Consider the following 25,555-nt stretch of genomic DNA (forward strand, 5'->3'; position numbering starts at 1 on the left):
AACTCCTAGATCCTTTGAGATTCATTGAACTTTCAATGGCATGTTTAAATCTCGATATGCCCCTCTTGTTTGTGACTGGGATGCCGAGGATCACAAAGCGGGTGTGAATAACCATGCAAACTTACATGGTGCCCTCACATGTTACAGTCACCTATTCGATGTGCCGGTAAACCGCACACGCTCCACCGAACTATGACAAACATTGAGTCACCCTTTGCTATCTTTGCTAAGATCCATTTAGTGTGCCGGTAAACCACACACGCTCCACTAACGTCTTTGCAAGGGCACAAAGTGTAATTTCATGGAATTGCATGAATTCACTTTTGCCTAAGTAACTAAGATTGGGAATTTTAAAAACATTTAGTTACTTTTATAATTCATTATACTTATAATGGAAGGTTTCGTCCTATCCTACCCGTTCGGCTAACGACCCTCCACTAGTCAAGAGTGCAGTGGGTAAGAGTGGATACCCATTCAATCGCCATTTTATAGGCAATTTCCTTAAACACCCCTCATAGACCAGCTTCGTGAATGAGGCCTACTAACAGTAAGACTGACTTTTACTCATACATATATATAATGTTAGACTTTTAATGTTATATATAGTATAGGGTGTGTTTTATACTTTTAAAATATTAGGTGGTCTAATTTAACAATTATACTTTTAATTCAATTAAATTGTAAACAAAAACTTTTATGGATTTATTAAACCTCTTTTAATTATACACCTTAATTAATTAATAAAACCATAAGGGTGTGATTTGAACTTTTTCAAAACTATACTAGAGTTTTAGAATTTAACATTCCTAATTAAACTTTTAATCAACCTTTAAATTCCAAAACTTGAGGGCAAGTTTTGAAACATTTCAACACATTAGGGTTTAGAATTTAAATATACATCAAAATTAAAGCATTTAATCAAAATTTAAATTCCAAAACTTGAGGGCAAGTTTTGAAACCTTTTTCAAAACATTGGAGTTTTAACTATTTAAATTTCAAAAACAACAAAACTTTTGCGTTCAAATTTAAACTATAAAACCTAAAGGGGAAAATATGAAACTTTTCAAAGCACAAGGATCAAATAACAAATAATCTAAATTAACATTTAATTACATAATTATCCATATTTGATTTATTTAATGATTTCTTGCAAAACAATTTATCAATTTAATCAAAATAATTTAAACAATTATCACATAAGGAAACAATTATCTTATTAATTGATAAATATCTTCAATTAGATCAAAAATATAGTCAAATATATCATATAATCGGATTAATATTGATCTAACATGATAAGGTAACTATCCATAAGCAAAAACAGTAAGAAATCGCGAAGATATCCCTATCTGACGAGTTGACTCGTCGAGTCAGGCTTGGACTCGTTGAGTCTGCATGGACTCGGCGAGTGCAGCAATGGACTCGGCGAGTCCAGCCTCCAGAATCCAAAAAATCGAATTTTCCAGTTATACAATGCATCAATACAATTGAAATCAAGCTAGGCTCTGATACCACTAATGGGTTTTGGTCAAAAGACATCCTATGTGCTCATACAAACCCTAATGCTTGGATCTAGGTTTCTCTATTGTACATGCTTTGAATCCAAGACTATAAACCCTAATTCTAGCATATGGAAATCAATATTAACATATAATTAGGTTTAAGATATTACCTTGATTGTTATGTAGCAATAACAATCCCAATTCCTCCTTGAATTGACTTTGGAAGGCTTAGAGTCACAAGTGTCACTCCTCTGATGGCCCACAAACACCATAAGCAAGAGAATGAAGAGGAGAGAGGATGGAGGCTGCCTAAAACGTGTTCTAACCCTAGCAAGATACTTGTACACGTTTTTGTTCCTTAAGGGATCTATTTATAGTGAGGCTATTAGGGTTATCTAACAAGGAAACCCTAATTTAGTTGCTTAAGCCCTAAGCAAGCCATAGACTCCTTTAATCAAGCCCATGGACGATTTCCTTATGGGTTTCCCCACAGAATTCGTCCACCCCTTGATTCAAGGCAATCCATGGCCCAAATTGCAATTATCTTATAATTACAATTCCAGCCCTTAAGTTTAATTAATCTCTTTTAGTCACAAAACTAATTACCAATTAATTATTGACTAATATTAATTAAACAATATGATTTCTCCTTTAATATATTATTCCCATAATATATTAATAAATCATATTTAATCCTTTCTCTCCATAATTCATCCTATCAAGTTGCTTTGGTGAAGGCAACCCAAAAGGACCATGCACCATCTGGTCAAATACATACCAAAATAGTTATGGACTTAGACACTAATCCAACAAATATATCTAGGTAATCTCCTAAGTGGTCCAAAAGTTGTTTGATATTTTGAGGGAGTGTAATTTTTTAGATCATGAGTGACAAAAAGCATAATGTCGTCACCCATGTCACGCTTGGCATCCTTGTGTAGATTCAAGATGTAAAGGGGCCAGAATCGAGCAAAAGTGAGCTCGGTTGCATCTTCTCGAGGAGCCTCCTTTGGAATATATTGCAAGAAATCATTCCATATAATTTGTCCGTAATTAACCGCGTTCCTTGTGAAAAAACTCCATACTATCTCTAATAGTTTAATACCCATAGTATCAGTGCCACCTGTCCTGCCGGAAAGACTTCTGATTATGAAGTGACACACGGCTGTTACACCGCCGGGATATGACCGTTCTTGAATTCTCCGATTCCGTTTAATTTCTTCTTGTAACCCATCTCGTATAGGGTTGAAATTACATCGTTAAGACTTGGTGAGTAAAATATGCACTTCTTGAAGATTGTGGATTGGACGAAATGCAAAAAAATAGCACTTGAACAGAGTCGCTAGAGGATCAACTTTAGTAAAAGAGTTTAGTGCACCATAGAGTGGATGCTTTGGAAGATGCTTTGGAAGGAACTTCATCATTAGTATGATTGCATCATTGTACGACAGATGATCTTTGAAAATTGCTCTGAAGTTGCTCAAGGCTATGGACGGTGAGTTGTATTTAAAGGTGGTTTTTGAGCCAGTGGGACGAGCAGACCCAGAAGCCTTTGACCATTTCTTGGAAATACCCAATTTCACCATGATTGCAAAAAAAATTTGGAACTTGGAGGAAAGAGTTTGAGCAAGAGGGTGAAGAAGATGGAGATCATCTTGAGGGATTCAGAAAGCGTAAAGCGATGTCAGGTCCATGATCACATGCATGTTAATCGTGTGGTGTAGGTTTTTATCCGTTGTGAAAAAGTAGGAAGTTGAAAGTAATTTGACATTAAATGGCTGTGAGACATGACCGGCTGTGGAAAGAGATTTCTTTAAAGATTTCGTTTTATGGAAAAACGATTTATTTGTTTATTTGCCTAAATTAGGCCTGACTAAGAAAAGTTAATTTGAAAGAGACTGAAACGTTGTATGTTACAAAATTAATGTTGTAAGTACTGTTTTTTTAATGAAGGATATTAAATAGCACACAAAGGTTTCAATTTTTATTAAGTGAATGTGAAATCATTTATTGGAACTGCGGTGGAAGTAAGATGACTGTGGTGTCATTTGTTGAAACTGCGGATGGATTCAGGTGACTGCGGTGGAATGTTGAAGGAACACTTGACAAGAAGTTAGAAATAAAAGAAATAAAGGAGCCAAGGAATATATAGATCATATATCATTGCGGTATACTAAGCATACTGAAAAGATATATGTTGAATATATTATTCTAGAACCGCAGTGAGAAAAATGCTTCAACAGTTTTACTTTAAAAAAAACAATTTCTTCACACTTGGAGACCAAATGTGGTTTGCGGTACCTATCAACTCGAAAAGAATTGTGGGTCTGGGTTCATCATTCCTAACATTTCCAAAAAGCTATTTAGTTTTGTAGCATTAAGTTCCTTGGTAAAAACATCTGCTATTTCCTCATGAGTGGGAACACAAATCAGTTCGATGTTACCTTTGAGGATGTGATCCTTCAGAAAGTGGTACCGTAGTTCAATGTGCTTCGTCTTTGACTGGTGAATAGGATTATGACAAATCGCTATCGCACTCTCTGAATTACAGTAAATTGGTACCCACAACATTCAGTATCCGTAATCCATGAGTTGAGTCTTCATCCATACAACTTGGAAACAACAACTGGCTGCAGCCACATACTCAGCTTCTATGGTAGACAACGAGACACAATTTTGCTTCTGTGGGGACTAGCTGACTAGTCTTCCTCCTAAAAGTTGACATCCACCTGAAGTACTTTTTCGGTCTAATCTGCATCCGTGAAGGCTTGAAGGCTAAAATCATTTCCTGCGAAACCAGAGGCCTAACGCTTTACTTCCCTTTAGGTATCTAAAGATTTGCTTGACTGCCGTCAAGTGAGATACTTTGGGATCCGCTTGATACCTTGCACATAATCCTATTGCAAAGACAATATTTGGTCTACTTGCGGTGAGGTACATTAATGACCCAACCACTCCACGATAATTTTGTGGTCAACTGATTCTTCGGTAGGATCAGCTGAAATGTTGTATGCGAAGGCCATCGGGACCTTTGCTGAGGAACAATTGTCCATTGAGAATTTCTTCATCAGTTCAGAGATATATTTCTCTTGATGAATGAATATCCCTTGAGGGACTTGTTTCACTTGAAGTCCTAGAAATAAGTTAATCTCTCTATTCATCCTCATTTCGAATTTTCTTGTCATGAGTTTAGCAAAATCATTCACCATATCCTCATTTTATGATGCCAAAGTACATTGCTATTTCTTACACTTGGGACAAGAACCCAATTACCAATGCTTTTAGCAAATAATCACTACAAAACCAAAATTACCAAATCAACATGCATTTTATGATGCCAAAGTGTAAGTCCCTAATCTGCTTGTGTATCAATCAGATCCGTTTGATGGTGCGGAATCCCAATCAAACGGATGATGTTAGATCAAATAGAAGAGAATTGAAGGAGAAGAAGAATAATATGAATCTTGTTTGAATTGATTAGAATGAAGTTCCATTACAAGATTCACACACAACACACACTTGTTCTTCTCTCTACCGTACACTCTCTATTGTTCATCAATCTCTACTCCTCACCCCTAACACCTATATATATACAAGGGGAACATGGGCCGTAAATGGGTTTATGGTCGTAAACCTGTTTACGGTCGTAAACACAACCGTAAACACGTATACGGCCATAAACACCAAGCTGTTTACGGTCCAACACACAAAAACACATTTTCCTAGAAAAGTAAAGTATAAACCATATTTTTGACCCAACAATCTCCCCCTTGGTTTATAACTTTCTTTTCTAAATGACCCAACAAGCACTTCCTAAAAAGTAGCTGGCTTTTCTTGTTAATCTTCAGTTGGAGAATGGCTTCAGCGTTTATCTTCGATGACTTCATAGCTTCAAGATGTACTTGATGAATCTTCACTGAATGACATCATCTTGAGCACTTGAGCTTTTCTTCAAGATTTAACATTGAACGCACATTGGGTGAGGAGGATTGAGTTACTGATTCATGAAAATTGGTGCTTTCAGCTTGAGAATCTTCAGAGAGAACTTCAGAGAGAAATAATTTTCTAGATCACTTCAGCAGGTACAATGCAATCCGTCACATAATCTTCAATTTCAGCTTCGCCTTACTTCTGGGGTTGAAAGATTGAATGTCGAAAGAATAATCTTCATTTCTTGCTCTTTCGAATGAGAATTCTTCGATGCTCACGGATGAGCTTTGGCTCAGAATTTTTTTCGACACAAACACTATGAGTTTCATCTACATCTGAAATCACTTTTCAAGACAAAACTAAACTAAAAGAAAACTTAGCACACAAAAAAATATTTTTGGAATTTTCATATTTTCTGAAAAATAAAATAGAAAAATAATTTTTTTTTTTTGATTTTTAGTTTTCTGATTTTTTTTTATTTTTGAATTTCTTTTCCTTTTTTTTTTAATTCTCCCCCTAAATTTGTGCATAGAGGAAAACTATGAACAAATTTAATAAAAAACAAAATATTTGGGATCAAAGTCGTGAGACAACCTTAATCCACTTGTCGGTACCTCTACCTTCATGTCTATGTCTGGTCGATCGCCGGTATTGTGATCCACTTAAACACGAAAAATATGTGATAAATTTTGGACAAGTTAAGAAAGACAAGACATTTTTGATCCTATATTCTTAGATAAATTTCCTAGGGACCATTAGCTGACGACGACCAAGGATATTGTTGTCCACCTAAATTGAGCAGTGAGATCTACAGACAATCAGTAAGTGTTCAATTTTAATTGCACTAGAACATGTTTCCCGCTTCTTGGTATGCTCCAGTAATCAAGGATTTCCAGAATACTCCTTACATTGGGTGAGCAGACAATTATTGAGAGAGAAGATAGATTTAGAATGCATATGCTATACACCCAGGTCGGATCTCTTCCAATCATGCAGAGGATGAAACATATGACTAACTGAAGTTTTAAAGGGATTGAGAAAAAGAATGATGCATATACTGTGTACCAGGTCGGATTTGAGTCACAAAGAGGAGACAGTATATGGCTAACAGATAGAAAGAATTGCATAGATAGAAGATGCAAAGAGATAGAGTTGCATATGTTACAGTCCAGGTCGGATCTCTCAATCACGCAGAGAAGGCAACATATGACTAACAGACAGAAAGAAAGAAAATAACCTTCTACAGACCTAATTTATCGGAATTCCCCAGTCACCCCATCCAACCGGAATTCAGGATAGAATCCGCACATCGAGGAAAAGTGAATCCACCGTTCTAGATACGAGTTCTTTAGTGTGACTAGTAGATTCCTGTGTATATCTTCCTGCTCAACCTATCAGAGCATTGTATTGTCAGGCTAAACAGATCTAACAAGGTCAATGTTTGTCAAGTCCTTTAATTTATTAAGTTCAACTCTCCCTAGTCAAGTCCATTTAAAATCTTTCATGCCTACCAGCGCATCGAGCGCAGAGCGTAGACAATTCAACTTGGGTACGTTACGCAGATTCAGATTGCCCGTTATCACTTGCTAATTTCATTTCCCAGTACAACGCATGCAAACAAGACTTTTAGCAATATTTTAAATTTTCCGAATTTTTATTGTTTTTGGATTTTTAGATTTTTTTATTGTTTTTGGATTTTTGGATTTTTTTTGTTTTTGGATTTTTTTTAAATTAAAATTTTCTAACTTTTGTTTTGTTTTAATTTCTCCCCCTAAATTTATACATAGGAGAGAAACGAAAGTAAATGCGCAAATTTAAACTATCCTAAAACAAAAATTAGTCTTTAAAGTGAATCAGCTTAAGAAAAACTCAGGAGTATAGAGAAGAAAATTCAAACCGTAAGTCACCGATTGAATTTTGCATCCAGAAGGTCTGAGAACAGCATGCATAATCTCAGAACAAATCCAAAAATTCTTCATGTTGTTAAGAACAAACCCCATGTGATCCCTTCCTTTCTTCCTTTCCCGCAAAGGACACATACTCTCGAACAAAGTTCTTAATGCTGTACAGTTAAGAGATGTCCCCTATCATATGCCAGGAGCAGCCACTACCAACAAACCGAAGTCTGATGATATGCCTCCATAGCTGCTCTGACATAGAGCGGGATCAGTCGGTCTTTCGAACCCAGTCCATTTTGAAACTGGGTCGACCTTTGTCATCATTGCAGGGTACTCTCTCACATGACATATCATGTTTATCATAAACAGAAGACGATGAAATATTAGAGTCATTAGAAGATTTGGGAGTTTTTACCTTTGGTACCCATCTATATTCGGGTTTAATCCATTTCTTGTTCGATCCAATGGGTGGCTCAGTACTTGCTTTTGAACACGAAGCCAATCGCCGAGATGACTTTGACCTAGTCGGTCTTGGTTTTGCTGGGGCATCTCTTGAACTAGACTTCTGGGCCAACATTCCCTTCTTGTTCTTAGGAGTTGGATGCTTGGCCTTCGGAGTTGAATTCTTGGACTTCATGGCATTCCAGTCAGCATTGTCTGAACGTGACCTTGAGGGGTTTCTTTTGAAAAATCTCCCTCTTGGCGCGTTCTGCCAGCCTTGTGAATAGTAGGGAACATATGCGCGATTAGGACAATTTCTGGCAATGTGTCCGGGTGTTCCACAGTGAAAACAAGTATTTTTTGTCACTGTGAAGATATTTCTTCCTGCCCCTGGTGGCGTATCTTTTCCTTGTCTCTTATGGTTCCCACAAGCACAATTGCAACAGACACTCTATTTCACTGGAATTGGAGGCCTGTATTTCTCAACGGCGGGTTTGTTAGGAGTAACAGAATTCGAAGCAATAGATTCAGAGTTCAAGGAGTCCTTGTTTTTTTTTCAGTAGTGTTCTCCTTGTTCTCATCTTCTGCTACTTTACCTGCACATGAAGTAGAAACATTAGTATTTTCAATCTGAATACCTCCTGACACGAATCCAACTGGTTTGCTATATTGAAGATGTGCCTCCCTGGCAATTTCTTCATGTGTCATAAGGATGGATGTGTAGTTATCATTGAAAGGTGGAGGAGCACTATCATACCCTAGACCCTTGTTTTGATTATTTTTAAATTTTAATTGGGTTTCAAATAAGGACTCGACTGTCTGACTTGACGCAGTATAATTTTTGAAACTGACATCTGTTTTTCCACACTTAATTTTCAATGTGTCAAGTTCTTCAGTTACAGCAGCAAGTTGTTTCTTAATATAGTCATAATTTTCACACTTGTTGTTATACTCTTCCTGAAGCTTCCTAAAGTCTTTGGTTTTCGCTTCTAATTCAGCATTCAGGGGTTTCTATCATTTCTTGAGTTGATATCCTTCGTATTTTAGGTCATCAACTTCCTTTTTTAGCAAATCATTATATTCACGAAGAAATTTAATCGTATCTTCACTAGATAGTGTACATGAAACCTCACATGATTGAGAACATGAAACTTCATTGACCAGAAGGTTTATGGAACTCATTGTTTTTCCACACTTCAAAGCGTCAAGCTCTTCAATTACATCAGCAATACTAAGACGATTGAGATCTTTTGTCTTCTTGATGACAACCACGTTCATATCCCACGATTTTGGAAGTGAATTCAATAGCTTTTTGTTTATCTCAGATTTAGACAAGAAGATCCCAACTATATTCATCTCACTAGTAAGTGTAGTAAATCGCTGCAACTGAGTTTCGAGGGTTTCTCCAGGGATATAATCGAAAATGTCGAAATTTTGTCTGAACATATCTTGACAACTCTCTTTCATGTTTTCAACTCCCTCGTAGACCTTAAAAGCCATTAAAAAGCACAAATAGAAGCCAAAATCAAACTTAAAAGTCAAACCCTTTGATTATAAACCTCAAAAGTCAACCTTAAAAGTCAAATTTAAAAAGTTAAACTCAAAAGTCAAACTTGAAAAGTCGAACTTAAAAGTCAAACTGAAAAGCTAAATTTGAAAATTTAAAAGTTAAACGAAAAAGTCAAAGTTTAAAGTAAAATGTCAAACTTGAAAGTGAAAGTCAAAATTTAAGGTCAAAAGTTAAAAAAATAAAAGTCAAAAATTAAAATATAATTTTATTTATTAATTTTTTTTAATTAAAATTATTCTTATTTTTATTTATATACATATTTTTTTATTTTGGATGAAAAGGAATTTAAAAATAAAAGAAATTTAATTTTGGGGTAAAAAGTGTAAAAATTGCGAAAGTGGTGCGACGGGGAGTGTTTATGAATTAAAATTGAAAGACTTGTATCAAGTTGCTGGTTGATTCAACTGGTAAGGCGTGTGAATAGATGAGCCAGAGGTCCCGAGTTCGAACCCCGGTACCTTCCGAAGCAAGGACGAGGACGCGATGCAAAGGCCTGGTGCGAACCGGAAACTGCTGCTGACCGTAAACTCCGAGGCCGCAAGCTCGGACCGAGAACCTCGGGCCGTGAACTCCGAAACCCTAGTCGCCAGCCGCAAACTCCGCCATACCCTCATAGGTTTCGACCAAAAACACCGATTTTTCGACTTTGAAGCTCAATTGACTGATACAACCAAGCTCTGATACCAATTGTAAGTCCCTAATCTGCTTGTGTATCAATCAGATCTGTTTGATGGTGCGGAATCCCAATCAAACGGATGGTTAGAACAAATAGAAGAGAAAGAGAAGAAGAATAATATGAATCTTGTTTTAACTGATTAGAATGAAGTTCCCTTACAAGATTCACACACAACACACACTTGTTCTTCTCTCTACCGTACACTCTCTACTGTTCATCAATCTCTACTCCTCACCCCTAACACCTATATATATATATATATATATATATATATATATATATATATATATATATATATATAAAGGGAGCATGGGCCGGAGAACATGGGCCGTAAATGGGTTTACGGCCGTAAACACAACCGTAAAAATGTATACGGCCGTAAACACCAAGTTGTTTACGGTCCAACACACAAAAAATACATTTTCCTAGAGAACTAAAGTATAAACCATATTTTTGACCCAACACAAAGTAGATTGTTGTTTTTAAACTAAGACAAAAAACCAAAGTACATTGTTATTTCTTGCACTTGGGACAAAAACCTAATTTCCAAAGATTTTAGCAAAGGATCACCACAAAAAACCAAAGTAGATTGTTTTACCTGTGATGGTTGTGATGGTTGTGGTGATGGTTGCGATGGCTATGAAAGCGGCGGGAGAGCAGAAGGTTTACGGCTGAAGCCTCTGATATGTCCACGTCGCTCTCCTAATACTTTCTCAAAAGTAGCTCTTTGTTGAACGAGTGTTAACTCACTTTCACCTTGGGTTTGTTCTAAGAGTTCGACTAACTGATTCTGTAATTCCCAAAAGTAAGTAACAATTAAGTATATATAAACACTTAGTTATATGATAAAATTATAATTAAATACTTATATATTGTTATAACTAAATACTTATAACATCATACTTACATATTGTTATAACATCCTACGTATAACAAATACATATAATTTCATATATATAGAAAATAACATCATACTTCTACCAAATACTCATATACAACATATAAATCAAACACATATACATTAATATATATACACCGAATTTACATAGATTGATACAAATATCAAATATAAATACATATGGCAAATTTCACATAATTGATGCAACTACACATAGCTTACAATTAAACTCAAATTTCACAATAAATTGGAGTAAATAGAACATGTAATGGTGGAAATCAATGGATATGTCGCCGGAAAAATTGGTCTTCACCCGAAAATACCCTCACCCATAAACCCAAAGAAAAAACTACAAAAACCATTGAAATTGAAAAATAATTTGCAATTAATCATCAAATGGAGCTAGAAATCGAAGATAACATAGATAGACAAAGAGATATAAGAACTTCAAGTTACCTTTTTTTCCCGAGATGGAGCTAGAAATCGTGAGTTAACCCATTTAATTGAATCCCTAAACACCTTTGATCCCTACTCTCACAATGTGGGGAGATTTCTTGTTGGAAACGCTGGAATCGATCGCAGAAAATGGGACAAGAAGGAGCAGCAATGTTTTGATGGAACACATGAAGCAAAAGAGCAAAATGCATCCGTTTTTTTTCTTTTTATCTGCGATAGCCTTTAGCGACGACTCTTTTAGCGGCAACTATGTAGGCTTTACCGGCGACACACGTTAACAGCGGCGACTATATGGAGGGAAGGGTACCACGTCCTCTTTTAGACCACTATTAGCGGCGACAAAATGTCACAAGTATTGGTTTTGTGCGAAAAAGAGGCCCCAACCGTTGAATTAGATACTAGATAGAACGACCGAGGTCTATCAGAAGGGGATAACGCGGATTCGGGTGAAAAACCTTCACCAGCGACACAGGCTTTTAGCAACAACTCTAACATTTGCTGCCGCTAAAAGCTTGCGTTGTCGGTAATTGTGTCGTCGCTAAAAGTTTGGTTTCTTGTAAAGAAAACATTTGTAGGTTTCAAGGAATTTAATTGAAACATTTGTAGGTTTCAAAACATGGCTCTAGTCCCACTTGTTGGAAAATCAACCAAACATGAATGAAGAATATATGATTAAAAAGAAAACAAAACACAAATGAACGGACATGAAAACCTTTCTAGAAAATACACAAGGCACACAAGTGATATTTGTAGAAAACCAATGTTGAGGGACACGATTATAATAGTGATAAACGAAATAAAATTTAGGATATATAAAAAATAAAAGGAAACTTGCATTTAATATCAAAGGTAACAACTAATAACTATCAAATTGATGGAAACATTCATGATATTAAAGATAAAGGGAAAGGAAGGAACCTCATTTTGGAATTCGTATCAATCAACAATAATTTTCCTAATTTGATTTACTCAAGATCTGAATTTAATATGCATTTTTAACGTCAATTAGTTGTTTACCTATGATTCTCTAACGACAATCCATAACCCTTTATCAAAATCATAACATTTTCCATATTTCAGGCGTACTATTATTTGGGAAAGGTCAACGTTGGTTGGTCCATTAATGTGGTCGGATTTTATGGATGTAAATGTTGAAAACAAGACATAATCACATAATTAGATGGTATTGTTTATATTTGTATCATTTATTTGCATACATAAAGAGAATCATAAAACAACACGTATACATCATGTGCTATTAAACATTATTAAAGTCGAGCTAAATGACTGATATCATATGGAGATGCATCCATGGTTGAAAGTGCAATGTATGACCTTTTTGCAATGATTGTGTTTGCAACTTCTGTGGGGTGGAAAGAATCATAGTACATATACAAATCTCGATCAGGACATGGGATCGAATTTGGAACACATTGTCCATTCGTTACTTGACAACAAGGAACATTTGGATTAGGTATATCTACAATATCCAAACATTTTATTAAGTTAGTACATTCAATATTATGTAATAAATCCCTATTCTAATAAAAGAATACTTTTAATATCCTTTTGACACGTGTCATCATAGTAGGCCTCCTAATTAATACACATTTTATTCTTTTTTTGTCATGTGTTACCCCTTAAACCTCTTAATTAATGCATGCCACTTGTCAACCTATTAATTCTTTATTTCAAATTTTAAAAATTTCACTTTAATTACAATAAATTAATAACAATGCAATAAAAATTAAAATAAAATTAATACAAATTATAGGGTGATATAATTTCACATATTTATTTAAATTAACGATTATAATTGATTAATAATTTTGTGTTCTAACTATTAAAGTTTAATTAATTTTGTAGCCGTGGTTTTACGGGTTATAAACTAGTATGCTTATAAAATACGATGTAGCAATCAACATCAAACACCATATTTATATGAAGATTTTGTACTCTTGCATTACCTTCTTGTGGTGCTGACATGCTTGTAATGTTAATAAATGTGAATTTTACATCACAATTATGCTCTTTGTTCAGCTTCTCTACAAGATGCTTAAGCTGGTCATTAAATAGCTTTACTGCAACATTAATCCACTCAACGCATGGTTTTCCATTAGTTCCATGCAATGCTATCTCACCTGGCATGCAACCTAACTGACCCAGACCAAAGACAATAACTTTCCTAGCTCCCAAATTGTACAACTTCTGTGACATGATTTAAATATATATATATATATATATATATATATATATATATATATATATATATATATATATATATATATATAAGGTTTGGTTGAACACTTAATTATAATAGATAAAGTATTCTTAAAACTATGTAATTATAATATGTAAAGTATTAAAGATCACAAAATATTTCAAAACTAAAATGAGAAGTGTGATAACATTTGAACCATATTATACTTGCAAGGAAGATAAGATTGGCAATAAGAATGGCCAAGAAATCCTATATTATGAAAAATCAGACCAAATATTATAGTATTTATACCGTTAGTTGTTCATAGTATTGTTCCGCAAGGACTACTGCATACTCCTCAACAGTATATATATATATATATATATATATATATATATATATATATATATATATATATATTACTCGTGTTGTAAATACTAGGTATGAAGTAGTTGCTGACGTAATCATTGCTTCCAATATCTGCTAAGTAAATGCATTTCATAAGGTATTCATTGGTAAATGTCTTGTTTCTTTGCAAGGCAGAAATACGAGAAATTGTTGTTACGTGATTAAGTAATTGCCTATCCAAACTGATCCGATCACCCTGCAGTGAAGTAATAAACGAAACAAAATTATATGGCTATATGCAATGTTGTAAATAACATAAGGCGTGACTTGGCGGCAATGTCAAGCCTGAAGCTTTTCCGAGCCTTGGCCAGTCATGATGCTTGTAAGGCGTGACTTAAGGCGGCAATTTCCTATATAATTAATATTTTTATATGTATTTTCAACTATTATTCATTTTTATACACATATATGTGTTAAGGCGGCGTTTTGGCAAAACTTGGCGGCATGTGCAAGCCTTGGAGTCGTAGCGCGCCATGGCGGAGCGAACTTTTTAGAACCTTGGCTATATGCTTTGATTTTTTTTATGTGTTTAATAGAATGATCTTTAAAATACGATATATGAAACCAAGTAAATATGTAATTTTGTCTTTGTAAAAAGAAAAAAGAAAAAAAAGAAAAGGAACACCAAGTAGTTTGCCTTAAAATTTTAGAATTTTTCTACATAGCTTCCTTATGAATACAAGGACAACGAATATCGATAGACCTTATGGTATAGACACTACTAGAAACTTGAGTTTCAGCTATGGATTTTGCTACGGATATGTTCTCTAGCAAAATTTAAACGTATAGCTACGGAATTACGATGGATCTACCATGTTTTTGATATGTTTTTGATAGTTTCAGATTTGGGAGCAAGTACGACACTTTCCAACTGTTTATGAAGGCAAACCTTTTAGAGCGAAGAATGCAAAATTGCCTGGTTTCGGGATTACTCTTAATTGGGTTAAGAGGAGCATCTTTTGGGAGCTACCATATTGGCGGAAGTTGTTAATACGACATAACCTTGATCCCATGCACATTGAGACAAATGTTTTTGAAAATCTTTTCAACACCGTGATGGACACTCCGAAAAGCAAAGACAACATGAATGCAAGAAAAGATATAGAAATGTATTGCAATCGAGTGCAATGGCATACATGGAAGAAGGGAAATAAGGATATGAAAAAGAGAGCATCGTTTGCTTTGAGCAAAGAACAAGTAGCTAAAATATGTCAATGGTTGATTAAACTTAAATTCCCGGACGGATACGCCTCAAACTTGGGGGGGGGTGCGTTAATGTAGATGATAATAGCTTTTACAAATTCAAGAGTCACGAGTGCCATGTATTTCTTCAAAGATTGTTGCCTATTTCTCTAAGAGGTATGGTGCCAAATTCAACATGGGATGCAATTACAGAGTTGTGTACATTCTTTCGTGTAATATGTTCAAGGGTGTTACGCGTAGATGACTTACAACGCTTGCAAACTACTATTGTTGAAACCATTTGCAAGTTGGAAAAAATATTTCCACCTGGATTCTTTGATTCAATGGAGCATCTTGTTATCCACTTAGCTCGAGAAGCTATGCTTGGTGGTCCGGTTCAATATAGGTGGATGTATCTTTATGAAAGGTATATTTTTTACCATACAAAATATTCTATCATAAAACCTATGGAATTTCTAATAAGTCTTTTCCAACATCTTTTTAGGAAGTTGGGATCAATGAAAAGAAAGATAAAAAAACCATGCGAAGGTTGAGGGGTCCATTGTTGAGGCTTACATGATTGGAGAAATATCGACTTTTTGCTCACAATACTTTTTGCCTACAATTGAAACCCGGTTGAATCGTGAGTCGCGTAATTTTGCCCCAGACATTCCTAGTTATACCATGGTCGACTCTCGATTAAGCATTTTCAAAGTTCCATCTCGAAGATTATTCGAAAAAAGTGGACAACGGAGGCCTTTGACAGATGATGAGATGTGTATTGCTCATAATTACATCTTGATCAATTGTGTTGAGGTTCTACCTTTTTTAAGGTATGTCAAGTTATCTATTTTCCTTGATATCGTGAATCTCTAAAATGTTTGTTATTTTTTAAGGTTGTTTGAAAATTATGTGATCCAAAGCCAACCTGATATGGATGATGGAGCATTTGAAAGGTTTAGGGATCAATATTTTGCTATGTGGTTTAAAGATCATGTGAGTATGATACTAGAAAATTTTGTGTTACCAAAGTGTCTTCCCCCGTGAATTAGTTAACAAATGAATTTATCAATGTAGGTTTTTCAACAATCAAATGATATCAGTCAACATCTGAAATGCCTTGCACGAGGACCATTACGACATGTTAGGTCCTATAAAGGATACTTTGTCGATGGTTACAAGTCTCATACTGAAAAATATGGTGATGGACAGGTCACACACAATAGTGGTGTATGTGTAAGAGGGACTTGTTACAATGAGACTGAGTGTGACTATTATGGGTTGTTGGATGAGGTCTTAGAAGTAGAATATCAAGGCATAGGGCGTTGCATCGTAGTATTGTTCAAGTGTATATGGTTTAACCCTACTGAAGGGGTACGTGTGGATCGAAAGCATAATTTGGTTGATATTAAATACAAATCAAGGCTAAGAAATGAAGATCCGTTTATCCTAGCGTCACAAGCAGAACAAGTGTATTATGCACTATATCCCGCAATGAAGGATTTGAAAGATTGGTGGGCTGTCGTCAAGACGAAACCAAGGGGTGTATATGATCTACGCCAATGTGTTATTGAAGAAGATGATGATGAGTATGAAGAGGACCAATTCTTTCAAGAAAGTGAAGCAATTTTACCTTCTACAAGTAGTGGTGCAAATGAGGTGGCAGGACCCCTTTCTCATGTAATTGAAGGAGAAATAGAAGAAGTTAATGACAATGACATTGAGAGAGAAGAGGATGAAGAAGTTGATGATAACTTGGATGATTCATCCCAAGATGATATTGAAGATGAAGAAAACATATGTGATGATAATTCTGATGATGAGTAATTACTAAAAATGTGGAATGAAACAATGTATTTGGAACTATATATTGTCTAATGGACCTTATCAATAACTTTTTAGCTAAAATGATCGTTTTCTTTTTCTATATACATTGCACTTTCATTTATTTGTGTATTATAGCATGTTACCTTCTCTTACTTCTAAAATTTTCTATTATAATACATACTTGTTCTAACCAATAGTTTATTAATTCTTGATTTTAAGGGTTAGTTTTTGACTAATGGCGCCACGAGGAGCCCGTGGTGGTGGTCGTAGTGGTAGTCACATTGGTGGTCATGATGCTGGAGATAGAAATGCATCTCAATCACACAATAATGCAGAAAGTCAACCTTCTTCTTCTTCAGTTAGAGGATCAAACATCTTGGAACAAGTTCCAAGTAACCCATCAAAAAGGAAGTTCATTGAAGTCGATTCTGAAAAGGAGTACTAATGTTAATTTTACAATTGTTTATGAAAATGAATTTACTTGTTAATGATAATACTAATGCTAATTTTTTAATTATTTATTTTTTGCAAGATTTACGGATCAGATTTCAGTGATTAGAGCCATCGCATGTATACTGAAGACGATGTTTGACGGCCCATGGACCTCATGGAAGAAGGTTGACAAAGAACATTGTGATGCAATGTGGGAACACTTCAAGGTTTGTACTTATTATTTTTATGATTTATCAAAGTAAAACTTGGTGTAAAATGGAAAAGATAACTGTATGCATGATCTACATGTAGGGTTTGTATGTCTGGCCCGAAGCGACTGATGTTCTTGCTCGCAAGGTATGGGAAGACTGTATGAAGAAACGATTTCCTGACATAATGCGAAGAGCACATGAAGAATCTTTAAAACTTGCCAAAGCTGCAAATGTGAATGCCTCACTAGAAGGTGATTTAACTTTGCTAAAGGACTATCACCCAAATTGGATAAAAAAAGGAGTATTGGGAAAAAATGATTAATGAAGTGTGGACCACATCCAAATGGAAACGTTTATCACAATCAGGGAAAAATAACAGAAATAAATTAGAAGATGGCTCTGTTTCCAAACATACAGGGGGATCTATATCTATTCGTCAACATAAGAAAAGAATGGTAAGATGTTTGCATCTCACCTTAGTTTCCACTTAGACTATTGAGTTTTTGTTTTGTTTTTTAATGTATTACTAATGGATTTTGTAGCAAGCAACACTTAAACGCCCTCCTACAGGAGTTGAACTTTATGCAAGGTTGCACACTAAACGGTCTACTCAGGAGTACATTACACCAAAGGCAGCTAAAGTTAAGGTATTTTCAATTCTTTTTTAGGAAACAAAACTTCCTACTATAAAGCAACAAATTGACAGAAAACAAATCTTTCGTGAGTAGTAATCAACTTACAAAAGAAAAGAAACAAATTATTATCTCTAAATGTTTTATCCTCTGCCTAGTTGTAATTAAGTATTTTGTAAGTAGTAATCAACTTTATAAAAGGTTTGAGTATTAATTAATAGGAGGCTTATGAAGTGGTTCATTCCATTCCTTAATTATGAATTTAATGGAATGGAATGAACCATTCTATTCCTTATTTCATGTTTTTGTTGTTTCATGTTTTTTTTGCTATAATAGGAGGCTTATGAACGTGCTATGGTGGCTAAGTTTGGTGATGATACTAGTTGCCACCCCCTCTTGGATAATGAAACATGGTGTGATGTTTCCGGAGGAGTCAAGAAAGGAAGAATATATGGATTCGGATCTGTGTCTGATCCAGCGAGCTTTTTAGAAGGAACATCTAGTACAATAACATCCCAAGAGGTACTTTATAAAAATTTCCTATCATATCATTGTACTTACAATGTTTCCTATCATGGCATTGTACTTACAAAGTTTCCTATCATGGTATTGTACTTACAAAGTTTCCTATCATGGCATTATACTTACAAAGTTTCCTATCATGGCATTGTACTTTAGCTTGTCTATGAACGTGTACGAAATGAGATGCGTGGGGAAATGGATGCTAAAGCTGCAGAAATGGAAGCTAAACATCAACAAATGCGTGAGGAAATGGATGCGAAAGCTGCATCAATAGATGTCAAACAACAACAAATTGATGCAAAATATGAAGCAATGGAGAAGATGTATGCAGCCTTACAAAATATGATGAGAAATTGAAAATTAGAGGTAATATGATGTTAACCATTAGTATTTGATGTTTTTGCATGACTTGTTAACCTTTTGTATTTGATACTTTTGATTGTTTTGAATAATATTTTATAGGAATGTGAACCGAAGATGATTGGATGGACATGAAATGAAGAGAGCATCTAAAATGTTATTTTGAAATTATGTTTTGTGAAAACTCATTTCCCGATGCATACTTTGGATTTCTTGGTGCTAAAATGTTATTTTGAAGTTAAACCGTTGGGAGTTTGATGTTATATGGATAGTTTTGGTTTTGGATGTTTTTTGAATGATACTTTGGTAAACTTTGATAGTTTTGGTATTGTAATGTTTGGTTGCATTGTTATTTGATGTTTTTTAATATAAAAATTTGATGATTGTAGTATTTTTTTCTTTTAGAATCATAATAAAAAAAACTGATATTACAAGTTCGCGTCGGATTGGTGAGAATAAAAAAAGTATTTTAATGCATCAATTTTGCGAGGGATTAGCTACGGAAAAATATCATGTCTAAAGTTTGTGACGGATCAGCGACGGAACAAAAAAAAATTAATGTATAAATTTTGCAAGGGATTAGCTATGGAAAAAAACCATGTCTAAAGTTTACGACAGATTAGTGACGAAAAAAAAAAGAAATCAATATATGAATTTTGCAAGGGATTTGCTACGGAAAAAATTGATCACTGAAATTTTGCGACAGAAAAGCGACAGAATGACTTTATCAATTTTGTCGCTAATGCCCTGAGTAAATGTGTTGAGTGACATTTAGCGACGGATATTCTGTCGCTACATTTGTCGCAAGGAAAAACCTCTTCATCACTAAAACCCTCGCTGAGAAATTAGCCACTTATAAATTACCTATGGAGTGAGTCTGTCGCTGATCCATCGCAAACAACATTTAGCGACGGAATAGCGACGGATACTTACGTCTCTAAAACTCATGTTTCTAGTAGTGAGACTATATTCTTGTATCTTCTAGTTATTGTAAACTTCATTGGGAAAATATGATCATTGGAGAGGGATTTATAATAGATTACAAGTAAAAATGTAGGAATAAATAGGTAGGAAATTTAGATTACCGCAATATTTCCAGATTCCTCTCGAATACCAGCAGCGCCACTACCATAGTTTACGCCAGTGCTGATTACTTGGTCTGATTACTTGGTCAGTTACGGTAGCGTAAGGTGGGATATAGTTAACAAAACCCAGGTATTGACCTAAATCAAATATAAGATTCGACTATATTAATATTATTATTATTTTTTACCTGGAGGTCCTGGACAAATCTTGAAATGACCGATCTAATTCAAAAAAGTAAACATTGCTAATTAATTCACATATATTCAAATAAAAAAAAATAACTTTTGGAAAATATCAAAATGGATTTTTATTTGGCAAGAAAGCAGAAAACATATTTTTATGATTATTAAAGTTACCAAAGAGTAAGGTTATATACAAAAAACAAAAGCATGGTGAAAGTAAACTAGACTTAGGATTCTTTAGTAGTTGTTTTTCAGTTGGTTGTTTTAGTTAAATGCCAGGAAAGTGTGTCCGTTATTTATGAAGAGTTACAATCGTTAGTCAAGAAGAGTCTCACTTTTAGGTATGCAAATCTTGAATGTCCAACTAACTATTAATAAATCGGTTGATTTGTCAGTGAGAAAAAAGAAAAAAGATGGTACTTTCGAGTCAACACTAGTGAGAATGCGGTTGATCTTAGTGTTATCTTTTCTACGCACATGTTGCTATTTTTTGTGAGGGAATAATCGTATGAGAATATTTCCAACATTGCAAAGGTTCTCAACTGTTTTTATTTTACTTTTCGCTTGTGTCTGAATATAAAAATCTATTATTTTGAGTTGGTGTTAAGTTTATGAATTAAAAGTGTATGTCAATTTAGGGAAAATGACATATATAGCCTACGAACTTTCTACGGTTAACCCTTTTAGTTACGACTGTTCATTATTTGGATAAAACCGAATTGTCCAATTGGACAAATTGGATTGGACTATTTGGTTCGGATTTTTGGATTGGTTTTCAACAAAACCGAATTACTAGTTTGAATTTCGGATTGGTTTTGGTTTATAAAATATGAACCGAATAATCCAAAAAAACCGAATAACAATGCATTATTTATTTATTTTTAATATAACTATAACTATTTATTAATTTTATAATTTATTTTTTCAAATAAGTTTAAAAAGTTTCATCTAATAAAAAACATTAATATGCATTTTCTCTTAAAAGTTCTTTAGCTATTGAATATTAAACTATAATATACATTCTTAGTAGTTTATAAATTTTAAATCATACCTAAATATTTTTTTTTGTTTCTTTTATAAAAATTGGATAATATTAAAATTATGTCATTTAAAATGTTTTAGTTTTTGAAAACCGAATTATAAAAACCGATCCTACCGAATTGTAATTGGATCGGATCGGATCGTATTTGAATTTAGTTTGGATTATTCAGATCCATATTTTGAAAACCGAAATCAATTTGGATTTATTTAATTGGATCGGATCGAACCGATCCATCCAAACGAACACCCCTACTTTTAGTCATTTGACTTTCTTAATGTCTTTATGAAGGAACAAGGTCGTTTTTGCCGGTTCAGTTAGGTCCTTTTGGAAGATTAGAAGGGGTAAGCCGGTAATATATTTGCCACCTCATTTTTTTTTGCGGACGTGTCCATATTTCCTCCATTGGTTGGTGTTCCTTTAGTCTTCTTTACCAATCTCAAATTGATTCCTCCTCTACAAACATTATTGATATGCCTTCTCTTTCCCCTTCTCTCTTTCTCTCACACACACACACACCAGAATCATTATGTAGATTTTGTATTTCTAGATTTTGGATGTTTTGATTTACGTGGAAACGATGAGGATGAAGTCATGTGCTTTGATTTGGATTTTGGGTTTCTTCTGATTCTTTGTTTAAACAAAGGCGATGAAGTAAATGCTTCATGGGTTATAGGGAACTCAAGAACTTTACCAGTAGTTGCAGCCCATCAATTCCAATTTTGGTACATTAACAGAGAAAGGAGATCGAAGTTGCTTGAAGCAAGAAGAAATGGGTGTTTCGTCGTTTTACAGATGGTTGGCGAACAAGTACCGGAAAATAGTAGTGAATGTGGTGGAGAAGATAGAGGAGAAAGGCGGAACTCTACCAAAAATCATACTTATGTTGCCATTTAAGATGAAGCTAAACACAATCGGTGAACTTAACCGAAAAGCACTCTCTTTTCCCCAACGTCTCCATCTTCCTCTTTCTCTCTCTAATTGGAGTTCTTCGCTGTAACTTAGCTCTTTCAGTTTTTCACTTGCAATGTAGCATGTATCTATGACGATTAAAGGTTTAAAGCTTCAAGAACATATAAATCTACTTATTAGCACAATAGAAACTAAACAATTTTACCAATTTTGAAAATAATTGGCTCAAATTCAAAGAGTGCTCTTAAGAAAGAATACAATACAAACAATTTACTTAATCTTTATAGATTTTTTCTTGGAAACAAGATTTATAGAAGACGTGAATGGTGGGTCTATCTGTAAGTGTACACGTCTTCGTCTTTCTCTAGTTAGTAAGATCGTCTTTGTCTTCGTGGAACTGTAGGTGGTGGCGTGCACTAAGGTTAGAGATGTTGTGTACATATCTTTAATTTGCGGTTACAGATGCTTCGATAGAGATGTACAACGGGTGGAAGTTTGGAGACATGAAGAAGAGAATCTGAGTCGGGGGGTGTTGAAGATGACCAGTGTAGAGTAGCTTTGTCTGTGATTTTTACATGGAGAACATTTCATCTACAAATTTACTAACCCGACTTACATTTACAAATTGACTGAAATATAACCGAATGGATTTTGGTTTCCAAATTTGCTTGAAGGATTGATATGAGTTTCGAAGTTGTGTTTCATTTCGCAGGTTCAAAAGGGATTTGAAGGTGTACAGTTGAATCTAAGCATGTGTTGACTTTCAACCAACAAAAATGAAGGTTCAAATTTGATTCTTGACTTGGCTGATGTTGCAAGCGAACCGGTAAAAATAAGTCTTAGGGGCTAAATATTCAGGTTGCCCGTGAGTTAGTTCCTTCAAAAAGCCACAAAAATAGTTTATCACTTATATGGAACAACCATAGAAAGTTCATAGGGCATTTATGTTATTTTCCCGTCAATTTATTGGGTTGTAAACCAGAAAAGTTTTTTTTTTTATTTCTTTTTTTTATTATTATTTTAGGATTCTGGTCTCCAGCATATCTCGAATTTAAATTTGGCAGAGGGTGACAAATAGATTTGACAAGAGGCTCTCCCAATGAAATGTCAATATACGTTCCATTGGAGGTTTTTCAAAGCTTATTTCGTCAGTGCTAGAGTCAGTAGAATTTGTTTTATGTCTATTTTGTTTGTTTTTAATCTATGTTAAAAACTATTTGAAGGTTCTTAGAGCAAAGCTTCTATTTTGTGGTGGGGGGAGTTCTCGAAAAATCCATTAGATCAAGTAGGACATTATGCTAGCTTCAAAGGATAATAGTCATATTGTTATTGAAAGTTTGGAAGCTTTTAATTATTCTTTCCTCTAGAAATAAAGATGGAGATTTGTTAAGGATGATAGGGGGATTCAATTTCGTGAAAGTCGAGTCTGAGGCTTCGAAGTTTGGGCTAGAATAATAAGATTATCTGAAGAAAGTTTTTGATTGGAAACATTCCTTTGAAGAATTGGTTTAGTAGGTTGTACTATTTGGTGAATGGGCAAACTGTTAGGTAAAAAAAAGATTGAATAATGATTGGAACTTTAATTGGCATAAGAAGATTACGCTGAATCGAGCTTAAGCAACTTCATGGGTTCGAAAGTGTTATAAAATTTCATGTTATCTAAAGACAGAGACAATTTAATTAGGACTTGATATTGCTAGAAAGTATATTGATGTTTATCTATTGGAGAAGTCAAATCCTATTATAAGGTGGAGTATGTAGGTGCTTAGAAAGGTAAATATTCTAGTTTGAAGAGCTCTATTAAATCATCTTCTAACGAGAACTAATTTGTGTCACCATCAAGTGGATGTTCCTGTTAGTCAATGGTTGACCAAGTATTCAGGAAGGTAAAAGCACGTGGGTGACTGGAACGTTAGAATAGGAACGTTGCTATTTTTTTCTCTTTTTCTGTTAATTAGCACTATTTATTAGTTGTAGTTCAGCAAGTCATTATGAGTCGAAATTTCATTGTATAGCACCTTAATCATTAGGCTGCTAGTAGTCTTCATTCAATAAAGAAAATCATTCGGCTGCCTTTATTCCAATTTTGCCACTGTATTGTTAATATTTGTTTACTGTTCTATTGCCTGATCTCAACACTTGGTATCAGAGCTTTACAAATCCTTATCAATTGTATGCCCAAGTACCCTCGATTCAACAAGATGACAACCCATCATCATCCAATCAGTCCAAGGACAGCCCCTTCACCCTACAATGCCCAATGTTAACCTCACTAAACTACAATACCTGATCAATAAAGATGGAAGCAATCATGGATGCCCATGGGTTATGCGATGCCATTAAGCCACCAACTGGAGTGATTGTGGATGAGAAAAAGAGCAAGCAGGCTCGAGCTTTCATCTTTCAATCTATACCAAAGGAGATTCTTGCACAGGCTGCCAAGAAGAATACAACCAAGGAAGTTTGGGACTCTCTAAAGTTACGGTATGTGGGTGCAAAGAGGGTCCAAAAGGCAAGACTAAGAGTACTCAAGAATGAGTTTGAAGCACTTGAAATGAAGGAGTCTGAAACCATAGATGATTATGCAGGAAATATATCAGCCATGATTTCAAAGTTTGGGAGTGCAGGGGAAATATTCGCAGATGAAGAATTGGTGAGAAAGCTATTCGACACAGTTCCGAAGAGGTTTATAAACCTGGTGGCATCAATTGAACAAAGTTGTGATATGGAATCGATGCCATTTGAAGAAGCAATTGTGCATTTGAAGGCTTATGAGGACAGGCTCCAGCTCTGGAAGGCAAGCACACAGGGAGATAATGCCCTGCTGCTTGCCAAGGCAGAAGGCTCGTCAATCCACCGGAGTCCAAGCAAGCAAAATTCAACAAGTGGTCAAGGAAGGGGCGGAAGAGGCAGCACACGAGGGCGAGGCTCGTCTCGTGGCAGAGGTGGGCATTGAGGTGGTGACTCACGACAGGATACGAAAAACACAAACAAAAAGCCACGAGACAAGAGCAACATCAGATGCTATGAATGCCAAGAACTTGGTCACTTTACATCTGAATGCAAGGCAAAGAAGCAGCAGGACCAGGAGGTGAACCTAGCTGTAGATGAAGAAGGCCCTGCCCTCCTATTAACTGTATGTGGAGAAGAATCATCAAGCATGGTGCTCCTGAATGAAGAACGAGTGTAT

General features: G+C 35.0%; 2 protein-coding genes, 1 long non-coding RNA gene and 1 pseudogene across 4 annotated transcripts; 3 read left to right on the forward strand and 1 right to left on the reverse strand.

Moving 5' to 3' along the window:
* Positions 1 to 12,639: 12,639 nt before the first annotated feature.
* Positions 12,640 to 21,981, reverse strand: LOC111886769 (GDSL esterase/lipase At1g29670-like; annotated as a pseudogene).
* On the forward strand, positions 14,835 to 16,159 carry LOC111886826 (uncharacterized). The gene is made up of 3 exons (XR_008231584.1): positions 14,835 to 15,588; positions 15,667 to 15,994; positions 16,058 to 16,159. It is a non-coding gene; the product is annotated as an uncharacterized LOC111886826 (long non-coding RNA).
* Positions 16,362 to 19,498, forward strand: LOC111897826 (uncharacterized). Of its 2 annotated transcripts, XR_008231583.1 has the most exons (6): positions 16,362 to 17,426; positions 17,521 to 17,647; positions 17,733 to 18,087; positions 18,175 to 18,279; positions 18,601 to 19,152; positions 19,249 to 19,498. XR_008231583.1 is itself a non-coding variant. In XM_052770314.1 (5 exons), the coding sequence occupies exons 2-4, from the start codon at positions 17,947 to 17,949 to the stop codon at positions 18,940 to 18,942; spliced, it is 588 nt and encodes a 195-aa protein (XP_052626274.1). In that variant the 5' UTR covers positions 16,362 to 17,647; positions 17,733 to 17,946; the 3' UTR covers positions 18,943 to 19,152; positions 19,249 to 19,498. The 2 variants fall into 2 exon arrangements, 1 of the variants encoding a protein (XP_052626274.1); XM_052770314.1 differs by having other exon boundaries at positions 16,362 to 17,647.
* Positions 21,982 to 24,664: 2,683 nt separating the features above from the next.
* LOC111886768 (uncharacterized) lies at positions 24,665 to 25,321 on the forward strand. The gene has a single exon (XM_023883011.2). The coding sequence runs from the start codon at positions 24,665 to 24,667 to the stop codon at positions 25,319 to 25,321; it is 657 nt and encodes a 218-aa protein (XP_023738779.2).
* Positions 25,322 to 25,555: the final 234 nt, after the last annotated feature.

This window comes from Lactuca sativa, chromosome 4 (assembly GCF_002870075.4).
Source record: "Lactuca sativa cultivar Salinas chromosome 4, Lsat_Salinas_v11, whole genome shotgun sequence".
In the NCBI taxonomy this organism is placed as follows: domain Eukaryota; kingdom Viridiplantae; phylum Streptophyta; class Magnoliopsida; order Asterales; family Asteraceae; genus Lactuca; species Lactuca sativa.